Source organism: Anoplolepis gracilipes, chromosome 1 (genome assembly GCF_047496725.1).
Source record: "Anoplolepis gracilipes chromosome 1, ASM4749672v1, whole genome shotgun sequence".
Lineage (NCBI taxonomy): Eukaryota > Metazoa > Arthropoda > Insecta > Hymenoptera > Formicidae > Anoplolepis > Anoplolepis gracilipes.
The window spans coordinates 4151870-4166825 of NC_132970.1; the positions used below are offsets into that span (position 1 = coordinate 4151870).

At 30.2% G+C, this 14956-nt stretch overlaps 1 protein-coding gene across 2 annotated transcripts in view; it reads left to right on the forward strand.

The window, feature by feature from the left end:
• The window catches only part of LOC140673636 (protein O-mannosyl-transferase TMTC1-like), a 141330-nt gene that overhangs the window by 96274 nt on the left and 30100 nt on the right, over positions 1–14956 (forward strand). For both annotated transcript variants that reach the window (XR_012048079.1, XM_072906720.1), the window contains exon 7: positions 7356–7545. Coding sequence is in view for 1 of the 2 variants with exons in the window: in XM_072906720.1 (XP_072762821.1) it covers positions 7356–7545 (190 nt within the window). In the remaining variant the exon portion in view is untranslated. The remainder of the gene's footprint in view (positions 1–7355; positions 7546–14956) is intronic.

Here is a 14956-nt window from a genome sequence, read left to right on the forward strand (position 1 = left end):
TTTCAATATCAGATATATCGATTATACAATAACTATAACTATATCAAAATAAAGTAAACAAGTTTAGAAAGTTCAGTTACGTTCAGATTCGCGAAACATAGTCATTAATAATTAATAATAATAAGTTTCTCTTTCCCTGTATATTTTAATATACATATATAAGTACAAAAATAAGTTTACATTTTTTTTGGCGACATAAAAAATAGCAATTGATACATCATAAAAATTTACGTATTCAAAGAATTAACGATTTTTATATTGTCTGCAATGTAATAAACGTAATTTATTTTAACTAGTTGATGATATGCAATTTTTAAAAATTTTCGACAAACAATTTGTCGAATTGTAGAAATTAGAAAAATAAAAAAAGAGAATGGAAATACGCACAAAAAATAATAATTTTTCGACAATCACTAACTTTCTTTCGCTTTTCCTTTTATCTTTCAGTTTTTTCTTTTTTTTTTCTTTTTTTATCTTTATCTCTAATTCATTAACATCTAGTTTAGAAAATTTAAATGCTTCTATGTGTATAATTAAATTAAATTTTTGTTTTTATCTTTGTTTACAGGATTATGCATATATTTATTTAAAGCACAATTTTGAAAATTAACAATAATATCCTGCAGATTAAAAAATATTGATTATTTATATTGAATATAAAATTATTTTTTTGTACAAAATGAGATAATTAGATTTATCGATTTATAACTGTATTAATTTTTTTACTTTTATTTGACTGTTTCTACTCTTGAGCATTAAATTACAAATAAAGACAAAAAATTTCATTTTTTAAATGAATATTGCGATGATGAAGCAAGACATTTTACGCAATTAAGCAAGAATTCAGATATTTTTTTGTTGGGTATGTCTCATTTCGAACTGATACAGTCATTCTTTAGCCACTTATTTATGTTCCATGAAAATATTCCATGAAAAAAAATGTAATTTGTTCTTTTTTTTGTATTTTGGATGAATTCATAAGCCAAACAGCATTGGTCCAATGCGCAAAACCAACAAGAACAACGTAGCTATTCTTTCTTCCAGAGGTAAAATTTTTCCAATAATGAAAATTTCTTCAGTAAATATGAAAATTTCATTATTCTTAAATGTAAAATGTTAAATAGGTCATAGGAATCATCAATTTTACAAATCCTTGCAATCTGAGTTATAGTTATTTTGTGAGATGAAATAGCTTTTTTAATTTTACTTTCTAATTTACGATATTCTTTTTTCTTTTCAATATGTCAATTTTTTATTGAAAATCTTACGATCTTTTATATATATATAAAATTTATGGTATCGTGACAATGTCTTCTTTGTTTTTATTTAAAACTTTTTCTGCTACTGCCTCAAATCGACAGTTTAAGTCTTGACTTTTTATAAGTTTTTTTTTAAATATTTAATCTTATTATAAACCTAATGAAGTAAAGCAAATAATTAATAAAATAAAGCATGCTATGTAGATAAAAGGTAAATAAAAAGGGTACAATGTAAGCTAAAACCATTAAAAAATTATTTCACAACTTTTACTTTACGATGTTTCAAATTTCATTTAATCATATCTACTAACATTCAAGAATATATACATATATGTATATATATATATATTTTTTTTTTCTTGAAAAGTTGTTTTAAAACAATATAAGGAATAATATTAACATTGCGTAAAATCACACAATGTATTTTAATTTCTCTTTAGTCTACAGAATCTTTTAAATAATGAACAATAATAGCTCTAATGAGGCAATTATTGTGGTTCAATGATACTTTCGATAACGAATAATTAGCAAGCATGTGCTTTTTTTGTAGCTCTGTGTAGCACGCATTTATACTCCTGGAGCGTCGATTGAAAATCAAGCCGCAATATCGTAGCACGCGCGAATCCGATCATCGAGGCTAAATTTGATAACGGAATTACTACTATTCATGGAAACGGTGCACTGATGTGTGCTATTGTCCTCTTTGTGATACTACCAGAACAGAATGGAACTATTAAATTTTAAAGAAAATCGATACTCTTGCGTAGAACTAATTTAGGATATCACGTTGAATAGTTGGATGGACATCGAAAACGTGATAATTACAGTAAACACATGAATTACGTAACGCATAATCAGCTTTGTCCTTTGTCAACGAAATATCGTATTGAAACAGATGCACTTCAATCAAGTTTAACGTATTAGGCATATACTTTTTCTTTTTCTTTCCCTTTTGGATTTCCGTTCTCTTTTGGGACAAAGTACCACGGTTCTTCTTTTCCTTTACAGAATCCCTTCCTCTCAAAGTCACCAGATAGGATATTTAGATTAAGAATGCAGTATCCTCACGTGATCAGTCCATTCCAAATACGCAGCAATTCCCTAGATATCATAAAGGATCTGGGTCTCCGGTCGACAGGTCTCCCCAGGGATAGGAATCTCACGATACTCTACCAAGTATCAGGGGAGAAGTGAGCTCAACGAACAATCCACTAATAAAATTTTAAAACTTAAATTTTTATGTTGGCACTATTGATATAACTAAAAATGATTTTACAGATATTATATTTTTCAACAAATATTCAATAAAAAAGGAGGGAAAAATCTTTCTCCATAAGACTGAAGTATAAAAAGAATTCTTTCATTTTTGAAATTTTTGCAAGAAAAAATGATTAATGTCCTGCAAAAGATAAACATGCATGTATGTACATTCCGGGGAGTTTTTAACTCTAATTTTACAGGTATACATTAGTAAATGCCTGTGTTATAATTCAATTTAAAATTGTTTTTTGTATATTTTTATGACTTTAATAATTTATCATGTTCCTAGAATCTATTTGATTCTTAAGAAGAATTTACTATAGCTTTTTAGAATTCTTCATCCATTAAAAATTATTTCTTTCATGTGCTAGGCATCAAGTAAATTTAATGCAATACTCGAAGAAAGAGATAATGCTACTTACATACATTAGATCGCTCAATCAGGTTGACGAACATCTCGCGAGTACTGAACTTACAATCAGGAACGATGCACTTCCGATGCAACTGACAAGGACGCACGGCAAGTATACCGGAGAATTGGTATCAACGGGAGGAAGTGGAGAGGGGACGTACGTTTGATTTCGTGGTATGGTGCAATACATCTCTCGTCGGTTTACCGGTCGCTCGCTGAGACGGAAGTGTATCGTGCCCGACGAAGCGGGCACATCCGGCTCACAAGATTAATTGCCAATAAACCTCTATTACAGAGACCTCTTCCCGCATCGTTACTCTTCTCACGATGTCGCGTCGTTTCCTAATCAACCACTTCATACGCAACAATGTTGATCTCTTATACTTTCTTCAGAATGTCATGTATCTAGAGGAAAAAGAAAAATACAAGATATTATTAATAATGTAGAAGATAATTTATGATAAGAACGATGTAAAAAATAAAAAAATTGAGACACGCTATTTATTCTCCTCGGTCATAACGATACTTATAAATCGCGATTATTCATACAATACGAACTGTCTCGAAACAAAATGCACTGTGCTACTTTATTAAAGATTGATAATTTATTATCTCATTCTAAATTTGATATTAACAGTATTAGTATGATACAGAAAAATACATAACGTTAGCAATACTTCTAAATGGAGACATTAAATTTTATCTTTAGACGTTAGGACATTAACCAAAATGCGTATATGTACTTACATTTCAGTTTCACATTTCAATTTGATACAGTGTGAAAAGCATTACTAACAAATTGTTACAAATATGCATATATTTTTAATTATATGATTCATGACTTCGCGCTTGGAAATTGCATTTTTATGCAAATAAGGTGACTATCTGAAAAATTTGACATAGAAAAATGATGCTAGCTCGCGTGCTTAGAAGCTGCGTGATTATGCATGCAATAAATCTCGCTTCGAAATCACCAAGTGAATGCTTAGGAACACGTGCGAATCGATCGTAGCCTATCTTGCACCTCGGCCTGGTAATCGAGGGAAATTGCTTTCATCTGAATTCAAAAGCATGTACGAGAGATCAAAGTTCTTACGTGCCGACGATAGCGAAACGAACGGACGATGGTGCGAAGAACTTATCACGCGAGCGTCGATTAAAGTTTCCATCTTTGCATCTGGTTTCATGAATTTCTCAAACATGATTAATCTTTTCGAGTACTTTGAAATTGTCATTCTTTATTCAGACACATTCTAAGCAAATGTTAATAAAGACGAATGCGTCTAATACATTATTCTTAGCTTATAAATCACTTCTACGTTAATTTATTCTCCTTCCCATGCACGTACAATTTTACTCTTAAAAGATATAAGTTTATATCTATTATTATCAAATTGACATGATGCATGCAATTTGGAAGCCGACGATATCTTAACGTCCCAGAAATACGGGTGGAAAACTTTACCGTTTATGAGCATCGACAAAATCGATACCCGCATATCACGAAGGTGTAGAGGAAAAAGAGGACGGTTGAATGAAAGAGAGGGTAAATTGATGGAAGGGTACGATTAAAAGCTAATGACATCGCGTTTCTACGTGAATGACAGCTTCAAAAGAAAGCTTTTTCTGAAGTTGGTTGGCTTGACAAACGATCGTAAAGCTAGTAAGAAACGGTGTCTAGCGCGAACCGTCTTGATGAAATAGTCTTAATTGAACCAATTGATTAATTCTCCTGCACCAAATCCACAAAAGTCCAACATCTACAATGCATAATGTTTTTTTATATAATAAACAATAAATAACGCAAAAGATAATAAACTTTAAGATAATAAATTTCTAACAAAAAGAAGTTTAAAATAATTTGTAAATTAAAATATGTGAGTATATATATATATATATATATTTGACAAATACAAGTATAGAAAGTGTTTCTAGCTTATTATAGCTCTCTTATTAATTGCGAACTCTGAAAAGGGCACATTTATTTGGACGAATCTGTGGTAGCCTATAAAAAGTCACAAATGTAGAAAAAAAAAAATTCTTAGATTTATAGCAATCTTTATTCGTATTTTTTAAAAAGAGTGGACGTATAAGTATATAATATATATGTTACTTTTTCTATACAAACACACACAAGCGCGATTATTTTTTCGAAAAAATTCTACTTGTTTCGTAATACTTTCATGTCATAATACATTGCATCGCGCTTGAGATATGCTAAAAATTATTATTTTGATATTTCAGATCATTTTTTATTCCTACATTACGAGCTTCCGATTCTTGTATCTTGCAAGCTCGTGATACACAAGCACACTCTCATCAATCATTTCAACGAAACGAAAATATAGATAGCCAACGGAGAGAAAAATTATTCCGGGAAGGGGACGGCCGCTCACAGAGCTGAAATACATTGTCTTTATTTTTTTTTTTTGGACTCTACATTGCATTTTTCATTTTCCAACTGTACAAGAGATGGATATTAATTAGCAAGTAGTAGTACAATATACGTGCTCAAGCATGAAATAACAAAGGGATAAATGTCGTTAAATCGTGAGACATTTATGTAAAACAATTGCTGTACAAAATGTAAATTTTGCTTGTGTCAAGGGAGTCATTAGAGAGCCACTCTATATTTAAATTTTAACACTTCTCAGTACGTTTTTTGACATATTATTTAAATGAAACTGTGTTTCATTAGAATACATTAAAAAGTCATATTACAAAATACATATGAGTCGTTATCAAGAACGATGGCTAGAGAAAATTTATTTAACGTGCAATGATATAACGATTGTGATGTAATTTATGCGCACATCGCTATAAATCACAATCGTATTTCCATTGTAATTTATGTGATGTCTCTCTTATCTGTACACATAGATAAGTGTATATTCTCTTGTATCAACTGGGTAATTTATTGAGTGGGTAAGCTTAGAATATCTTACACCTCGCTTCTCGATGTTACTCGCTTACTTTTCGACTATTCGGTGAATAGAGCCCCGATGCTGGGTGACGTCGCCACATCTGGCGCCGAGGACAATTAGAGGGACTCATGAGCCGTCGGAATTAACACTCACAACGACACGGGCGAATATTTACCAGCGCGTTACGTGGCACGTTGTATGGGTGGGCTTGTTCGCGAGACAATAGACTTGCCGAGTAAGCCGTCCCAGGGAGCGCGACGATACACCGAGAATATCCCCGTCGACGATCTCACAGACGCTTGCCGTGGAAATACCGGGGAGAGCGTTATATCGGTGATTATATCGGTAGATGCTGATAGTGAGAAAATGGAACCTCGATGTCAGCAACTGGAGGGTACCACTTCAGCTCCATTGGTCGAGCTCTTCAGCTTGTGCCAAGAGGACAATACTGATCGTAAGAAGTTGCCTTCGTCGCAAGGATTGAGCGGCCAATTTTTCTCGGAAAAAAAGTATCGGGGTGGGAAACCTGTTCGTCAATCGAGTGTGACGATTTTTAAAGCAGTTGAATCAGATCAGAATTAAAAGAATATTATTAACATAATAATAATTAGCGGTAATATTTTTTTTTAAAACAACGTAATTTAATAATTTGAAACTATATATGGCTCCGAGTATTTACAAACATAATAATATATCTGGCAATGAGAGCCCCTGCGCAAAATGTTGATGCGTAAAGACATGCGTATAGAAATTAATCCTTTTTCGCGAAAAAATGTTTTACCTAGTGCACAGGGCACATATTTAGATTCTCATTTTTGAGACTTCTAAACCCCTCTTTACCCCCCTTTAAGAGATGTAGACGAGAAAAAATATCGGGGCGAATGTAATTTAATTTATTTCTCACTGTGTTAGACATAATAAGATTAAACGAAATAACGGCACAATTAAATCACATAGTAAATGAAACAATGTATATCCATTACAAAATTAATTTAAAAAAATTAGTAAGACTCACTCATCGCCGTTTGAATATTGTACATTATCATTAATTGACTAATTCTGTTCTTTTTTTTGTACTAATTATGTAATTGTTCTAGACTCTTCTTTCACTTTATTTACGCCGAAGAGGGTTTGAAAAATCAAGCCTAAACTGTTGTTTTCTGCTGTTTTTTAATTAATTAATTTTGTAATGGATATACATTGTTTCATTTACTATGTGACTTAATTACGCCGTTATTTCTTTTAATATTATTATATCTAAGTGAGAAATATATTAAATTATATTGTTTTTCAAAAAAAAAAAAAATATTACCGCTATTTGGCTCTGTCACGACTTAGTACTTTCCTTGATTTAATGTAGAGCCTTTTTTAAATTAACATAATAATAATAATTGCAAGTTTGTCGGCGTTTTATTGTTAATTTAAAGTACAATTTTATTTATAGTTAAATTATATATGGTTGCACATATACATATTCAATCGTATCGTTGTTATTTTCAGATTGATGACTTTTTGCTACTTGGCGGCGTTGAATTGTTGGTTACTTCTGTGTCCGGCTATACTCTCGCATGATTGGCAAATGGGATCTGTTCCTTTGGTTACGTCTTTTACGGATACCAGAAATTTAGCCACATGTATATTTTTCGGCGGTTGTCTGGTTCTCACGTACAAAGCCTTCACGGATTTCGAGGTGAGTAAAAATTTTATTATCCATCAAACAGTATATTATATGTAGTTAAATTATGTTATAATTAAGCAAAAAATACATATAAATTATAACACACAAAAATTTTATTATTATATATTAAAATATTTTTTCTAAACAACGAATAAATCGAATTATTCTTTTTCCCCGAAATTATATTTTGAGAAGGGATGTACTAATTGCAAGATTGCAAATTCCTATATTTTATTTTGATGTATCGAGAAATGTAAAGAAAGAGAAAACTATTCTTTCAAGCGGCAAGTATCTCAGACTCGCTGACATTATCGACTATCTTACGAACATAAAATAAAATGAATGAACAGTTATTATCCGCAAAATGTCATCCTGTGGTTAAACGTTTCGACCGTAGACAATTATATCTGATGTAACAAGAAAGGTAGCACTTCATGCTTCCAGTTTCTATCGGTCATGACCGACATAGTCGACGATGATGAAATTGCACTCGGCTCGAGGGTCGTAAAGAGACTTGTATAGTAACCAAATGACACAAACTCTAATTGTAACTCAAACTATATGAATGCGTATCTCGTAAATTATATTTATTATTCAACAAATTTTTTGAATCATCCATCAATAACAGTTATTGAATCTTCGGTTTCATGATCTCTTTGAAGTTTGCTGTCCGTATGTCGGTTTTTCATTTTTCCAAAGGGATCATCTTTTAATGTCGTCTTACGCTTTTTTAACCGCCGGCGGCTATTTAGCTCTTTGCAAGTCCAAAGTAGAAACAGACTTTTTTTCGAATGAGGTCATCCTTACTTTACGCATGCAGTGGTCTATACGTTTACGCGATCACCCCGAGGAGAAAGATCTTTTTATAGCTGTGGTTGCTTTTTATTCCGTCATCAGCTCTTTATATGTATATATCTAAAGGTATAATGCTTTAACACAGTCAGATTTTGCAAATGTCTCAAAAAAGTTATAAATTTTTTTCTTGTAACATAAACTTTACTTTTACAGTGATCATTCAAAAAAAAGCATGAGAATAAAATCGGTTTTATATAAAAAGTTTACCGTATAATGGATAGTACCTTTTTAAAATTTCATCTGATGTTTATTTACAATGCAGTATAAATCATGACAATCATGTTAAATAAATTGTTGAATATGTGTGTGAATGTATGATAAATCTTGATGATGATGATATTATGCCTGTTTGCACAGAGCTATAATTTCAATATCGATTGGTGATGTTATATCGTTATATTAATAATATAGAAAATTTATAAAATATAGAATATATATAATGTATTATATTATATAAAACAACAATCTAAATAGAATGTCATATAAAAATTTTATGAAAATAGAATTATTAATTTAATAATTGATAAATGATGTATCATGTATATATTATATAATTACTTATTTGAAATATTTGAGAGCGGACAATCGGTGCAAAAAATCTGCTTATTTGCTAGTATTTTACGTATTTTTTCATATACTTCTCGTGGAATTAATCGATATGCAATGAGCGGTGGTATGCTGTTTTTGAAGCTTGCTATTTGAACAGGTCCCTTGGAATTCTTTTTCATCAGTAAGATCTCACTATCTTCTTGCTTGTCCATAATCTATATAAAATACAACAATTAAAAATTTTACTAAACCTAAACAATATAACGTATTAATATAAATTAATTTTCCGTATTTTATATTTTTTAAATAAAAAAAGTAATTATATATATATAATATTTATTTTATACAATATAGTTATTTAATATAAATTATTAACTGCATTGTAATAATGTAAATTGATTAAAAGAATGTAAAATAATTACTGTAAAAGAATTATTAAACATTAATAATGCATGATTTGTTTACCTTGTACAAACTAGTAGCCTGGCTAATAAATTCTCTAGTCTTGATGTCTTTATCGCATCCGTTTATTTTATTTGATATATGCAAAGATGTCTGGACAGAAGAAAGATGTTTTTTTCTTCCTTTAATATCTTTTGATGCTGATGAAGTGATCAATGACGCGGTCGACATTTTGTTATTAATTTGATCATATTTCGCGTCAAGATCTGTATTCATGTTGTTGGAAGTTGATGCAGATGCAGATGACATTGCAGATGTAATCGAACGTTGCCTTTCTTCAGTATTGACAGAAGATTTTGAAGTACTTATAACGTCATACTTTTCTTTGTTTGTCATTTGTTTTTTTGCATGCGCCTCATTAGACGATAACGTTGCCAGTTTATTTAAAATGCTTTTTCTTTCATTCTTGTTCTTCGTCCGTTTCAAAGAACCCATCTCGACTGAAGCATCTAAAATAGCATTCCGAATTTTTGTCTCAGCATTCCAACTGTCTTTCAATTTGCTTTGATCTTTTACGTGAATATCATGTTGTTCGCTTTCAATATTGTTGGTAGCTGCTGCTTTTGCTCCTGTTTCTGTACGGATAGCAACTTTCTCAGTTGCCTTCAAATCATTAAACTTATCTTTACTTTCTGTGCGTTCTTCCGCAAGAATGGCAGTATCTGACTTCGTAATCGGCCAGTTATTCAAATGTTCTTTTTTGATCTTATTGTGTATTTTCATTTTTCCCAATGTTGATAAGTTAAAAATGATATTTCCATCTTTTTTATCCTCTCCACTTTTAACAATATTTTCATTCGTACCTGGTATTGTTATGTAAGAACTTTCTGATGATATGGATTTAATGTTATGTTGGCTATCTTGAGCATTACTCGACAAGGATCGCGTTTTATGTAAATCTTCTTGTTGATTACGGTAATTGCTGCTTTTCGTTTTAATCTGTGTGTTTACCGTTGCAGAGTTTTCATAGTCATCTTTCAGAATTTTCGAATCATGCGCGTTCCCGATCTGTGCTTTGGAAAATAAGCTCGACGATGTTTCTGAAACCTTCTGATCTTTTTTAATTACATCTTTCTGTAAAATGTTTTTATTTTCTGTTAGCTTTTCCGATCGGGCATTAACTAATAGATCGAATAAACCATGTGAGTCGGTACTTTTTATATCATTAAAAGGTATCGTTTTTACATTCGCATTTAGAGTAGCACTCAAAGCTTTTTTTATATTGTTATTATTATTTTTTATTTCTGGTTCTGTATGTGAGTTAGACGATTTCATTTGAAGCAATTTATTTTGTTTTGCATCTCTAAATTCACTGGCAATTACTGCTTGCCCTGATTCATTTGCATTAACAATATCTGTGTGGTTCTTTTTCATAATATTTATATGATTTTTATACAAATCGGTATTTTTTATATCATTAAAAGATATCGTTTTTACATTCGTATTTAGAGCAGCATTGAAAGCTTTCTTTATACTGTTATTATTTTTAATTTCTGTTTCCGTATATGAGTTAGATGACGATGTCGTTTGAAGCAGTTTATTTTTTTTCATATCTTTAAATTCACTGGAAATTATTGTTTGCCCTGATTTGTTTGTGTTAAAAATATCCGTATGTTTTTTTTTCAAAATATCTGCATGATTTTTATTTTGTACATAGGATTTCGGGTAATAATTACTTGATGATATTCCAGTTAGTTTTTCGAGATTATTTTTATTGATACTATCTATATAACCGGAGATATTTGAGTCCGATGATGCTATAGAATCTGTAGTAATTAAGTGTTGTTTCCTACGAATACTCGATTCATCTTTTTGCATGCTTTGTGTGTCTGCAAATGAATTAATTAACGATGTCGTTTTCAATAAATTATTTTGATGCTTATTTTTAACATTGTTAAAGCTTGTTATTTGTTTTGATATTGCAGCATCTTCACCGTTATAGGCTTTATGTAAAAAGTTGTTATTATTATGTACAATTTCCGTTATCCCTTTATTTTTAGAATCTTGAATGTGTAATATTCCTTTTTGCTTATCGTGATTATTAGTGGAAGTTACTAATGATGTCGGTAATGCTTGTGAAACCGTAAATACCTGTTTTTGATTGTCTTGTGCAAGATTTCTTGAATGTATATTATCTATTTGTGATGCGGTGTATACATTGGATGATGACAAAATTTTTGATGAGTCTTGTGCATTAGTTCTTTCGATACTATTCGAAGATATTGCAGATGCCATGGTATTTGTGGCAATTTTTAAACTTTTCTCCATATTATTAACAGAATTTTTCTTTTTTGCATGTTCTTTTATATCGCTGGAAGATGTCGTCTGTATTAACTTTTGCCGAAGATTTGAATTGTATCCATGTTTAATAGTCTGCATTTCTGCATTCGAATTAGATAATGATGCTTTATTAGATAGTTTTACACGACTTTGATATTTGTCTTTAATAATGTTGGAACTTGTTTCTTTTGCTGATACAATTGCATCTGCAGTACTTGCAAGATTATTTTTTAATATTTTCATCCTATTCTCATTCCTCGTATCATGGCATTTTAGATGAGACAACAAATTATTTTTTAGTTTGTTTTGTCGTACATTTTTAAGATTATCGAAACTTGCAGAATTTGTTAATGTTTCTATGCTTGCAATGGTTTGTTTTTCTTCCGAAGCACTTAACTCATTTTTATTTTCTATTTGCAATTCCGCATATGAATTAGATTCTGCTGAATCTCTTCCTGATTTTTCTTGAGATTTACCCTCAACTTTTTCGGAAGACTTTGTCTGTGCTGACGTTGCGGCGCTGCCAGTAACTTTTGAACTTTCTTTTACAATATCGCTAATGTGTTCGTGTTGCACTTTTGTACGTGAGTTAGATGCAGTTACGTCTTTTAATAACTTTTGATGTGCATTTTCCATTTCGCTAGAACTGGTTCCTTCTGACAATTCTATATTTGAAGTAATTATTTTATGATGTCTTGATTTATTTTGTTGTGATTGTGTTTTTTCTTTTACGTCATTTTTAAAATGTTTTAAACGAGAATTTGACATTTCTGCTCTTGCTTTTCCAATATTTATCACATCTGTTTTTTGATTGCCATAACTATGTTGTTTATCTGCTTTTACAATGTTTGTGTGGTCAAATACAGATTTTTCTAGTATTGAATTGCTCGCGTGTATATCTTTATTAATTTTATTGATTGTTGACTCTACGGATGCTGCTGTATTTATAGTTTTTTTTCTATTTTGTGATTCTACCTTTGAAGATGATGATATTGTTGTTTGGAATTTAGTGTTCGATTTATTAATATTATTACGAGTTTCTGAATTAACTGCTTCTTTTTTCTTTAAAACATCTGATTTATGATCAATCATCGATTGAATTTTTGTATCAGTTGAAGAAATTAATTCATGCTGATGTTTGTCTTGAATATTAGTATTGGCTATTTTGTTAATTTTCCATAGAATACCTGATTTATGCTGATCTCTTTGCGACATCTCTGCGTATAAGTCATCTGATGTCACTTTTAATTTATTGTTTTGATTTTCGCTGTTAAAGCTGTTTAAAGTTGCTAAATCCAATGATAATTTATTTATGTCATAATTCTCTTTTAGATATTTTATTCGTCTGGAATTAATCTCACTTCCCGTATCGGAATTATCAGAATTATTTATTTTATTTTTATCTTTTATCTTATTTCTTGTCTCTACTTTTTTGTTTGAAGTAACTGACGTATCTTTCAATAAATTGTTGTGATATACATTAGCGCTATTGGATATTATTCCCATTGTTATTTTGTTTGCAATTTTTTCTTCCGACATATTAAAATTGTTTTGTTTTCTTTGTGCTTCCTTGGAGATTTCAGATAACGTTATTTCTTTTATTAAATTATTTTGTGATTGTTTGTTGTTAGTAGAAAACAAGGATTTTGATAAAGTTTTTACAGTATCCATTGATTTCTGATTATTTTCCATGGCATCCATATGATTTTTCTTTTTTTCTTCCGATTTACTATATGAATCAAATAAAGATGATATATCTAATAATTTATTTTTATTTTCAATATTGTTTGAGGTCTTAGATACTGCTAAATCATTGATTATAATTTTTCCTTTTTTTAATTGATTTAAATCATGTTCATTATGTGTCGATAATTTTGCTTTTAAATCACTTGATGATAACGTCTTTCCACTTTCAATGTCAGTGGAAGATATTGTTTTTACCGATGTTACTGCATTTAATGGATTTTCTAATTTTGATTTAATCAGTTCGTTTTTCTCAATACTTTTATTATTTTCGAATTGCTCGATATTTTTTTTATTTGTTACATCAGTAAGCCATTTTGTTTTTAATATATTATTTTTCTGTCTATATTTGTCATTGTTAATAAGTTCCGATATTGTTAATGTTGCAGTGTTAGCATCATTTTTCTGAATATTTAAATTGCTTTTACTTGTAGTTTGTGATGATGATGATGAATGCAACAAATTATGCTCATCTACATCAAAAACATTGTTAGAAGTTATGGTTGTTTTTCTATTTTTATTTAATATTTCTGATTCTGGGAACGAAGAAGCTGATGATAACAAACTTATTGATTCTTGTTGCTGAGAATTTCTAACAATATTCGGAGAAGTTTCTTCTATCTCTGTTGTTAGGCCGATATTATCTTTGTGATCTACTTTTATATTGCCCAAATAATGTTTCTTCTTTATAAATTTTTCTTTTAATGATTTAGAAGACAATGATGACTTTGATAAATCAGACCAATGTGCTTTATCATTATTATTGAGAGCTGTAGATGTTATTGATCCTTCTGCAGTGGAAACATTAATTTTGTTCTTTTGTAAATTATTATGTTCAGATTTTGTTTGTGACTTTTCCAAAGATAGAACCGATGATAAAGATTTTTGCAAATAAGATTGATTATTATTTTTTATATTATTGAGCAACATTGATTCTGCTGATATTTTTGAAATAGACTTTATTTGATTATTTTTATTATTAGTTAAATGACTATTAGATTGGGATATTTTGGAAGGCGAAAACAAGCATTCATTTTTTATGGATGTTCTTGTTGATGATATTTTTACATTAGGATCTTTTTGAATATTATGAATTGATTTCTGTTTCGTTTTTATCTTGGACTCGATAGAAGATTTACTAACTACCTCTGATAATGCTCTTGATTTAGCAGCATTTATCGCAGTGTACTTTAAATGATTTAAATTTTTTTCAGACCCCACTTCGAATTTTGATAAGTTAGAAAATATTGATTTGTTTCCCAAAACAGATTTTTGTTTATTTGTTACACCAATAGAGACTGTTGCATCCGCTGATGCTTGTGCATTTGTATTATATTTCTTATTATTCCAATAATCCCAAGATCCATGTGATTCTGCAGATGATTTAGAAGAAGTTATTGCACTTTGTATACTGGATCGATCTCTATCCATCGTATTGCTCGATGAAGCCGTTTTTGTCAATGTTTCCACATTCGTATTGATTTCATGACTATTTTTTAATTTTTCATTTGAATTATGAATTGTATTCATTTGT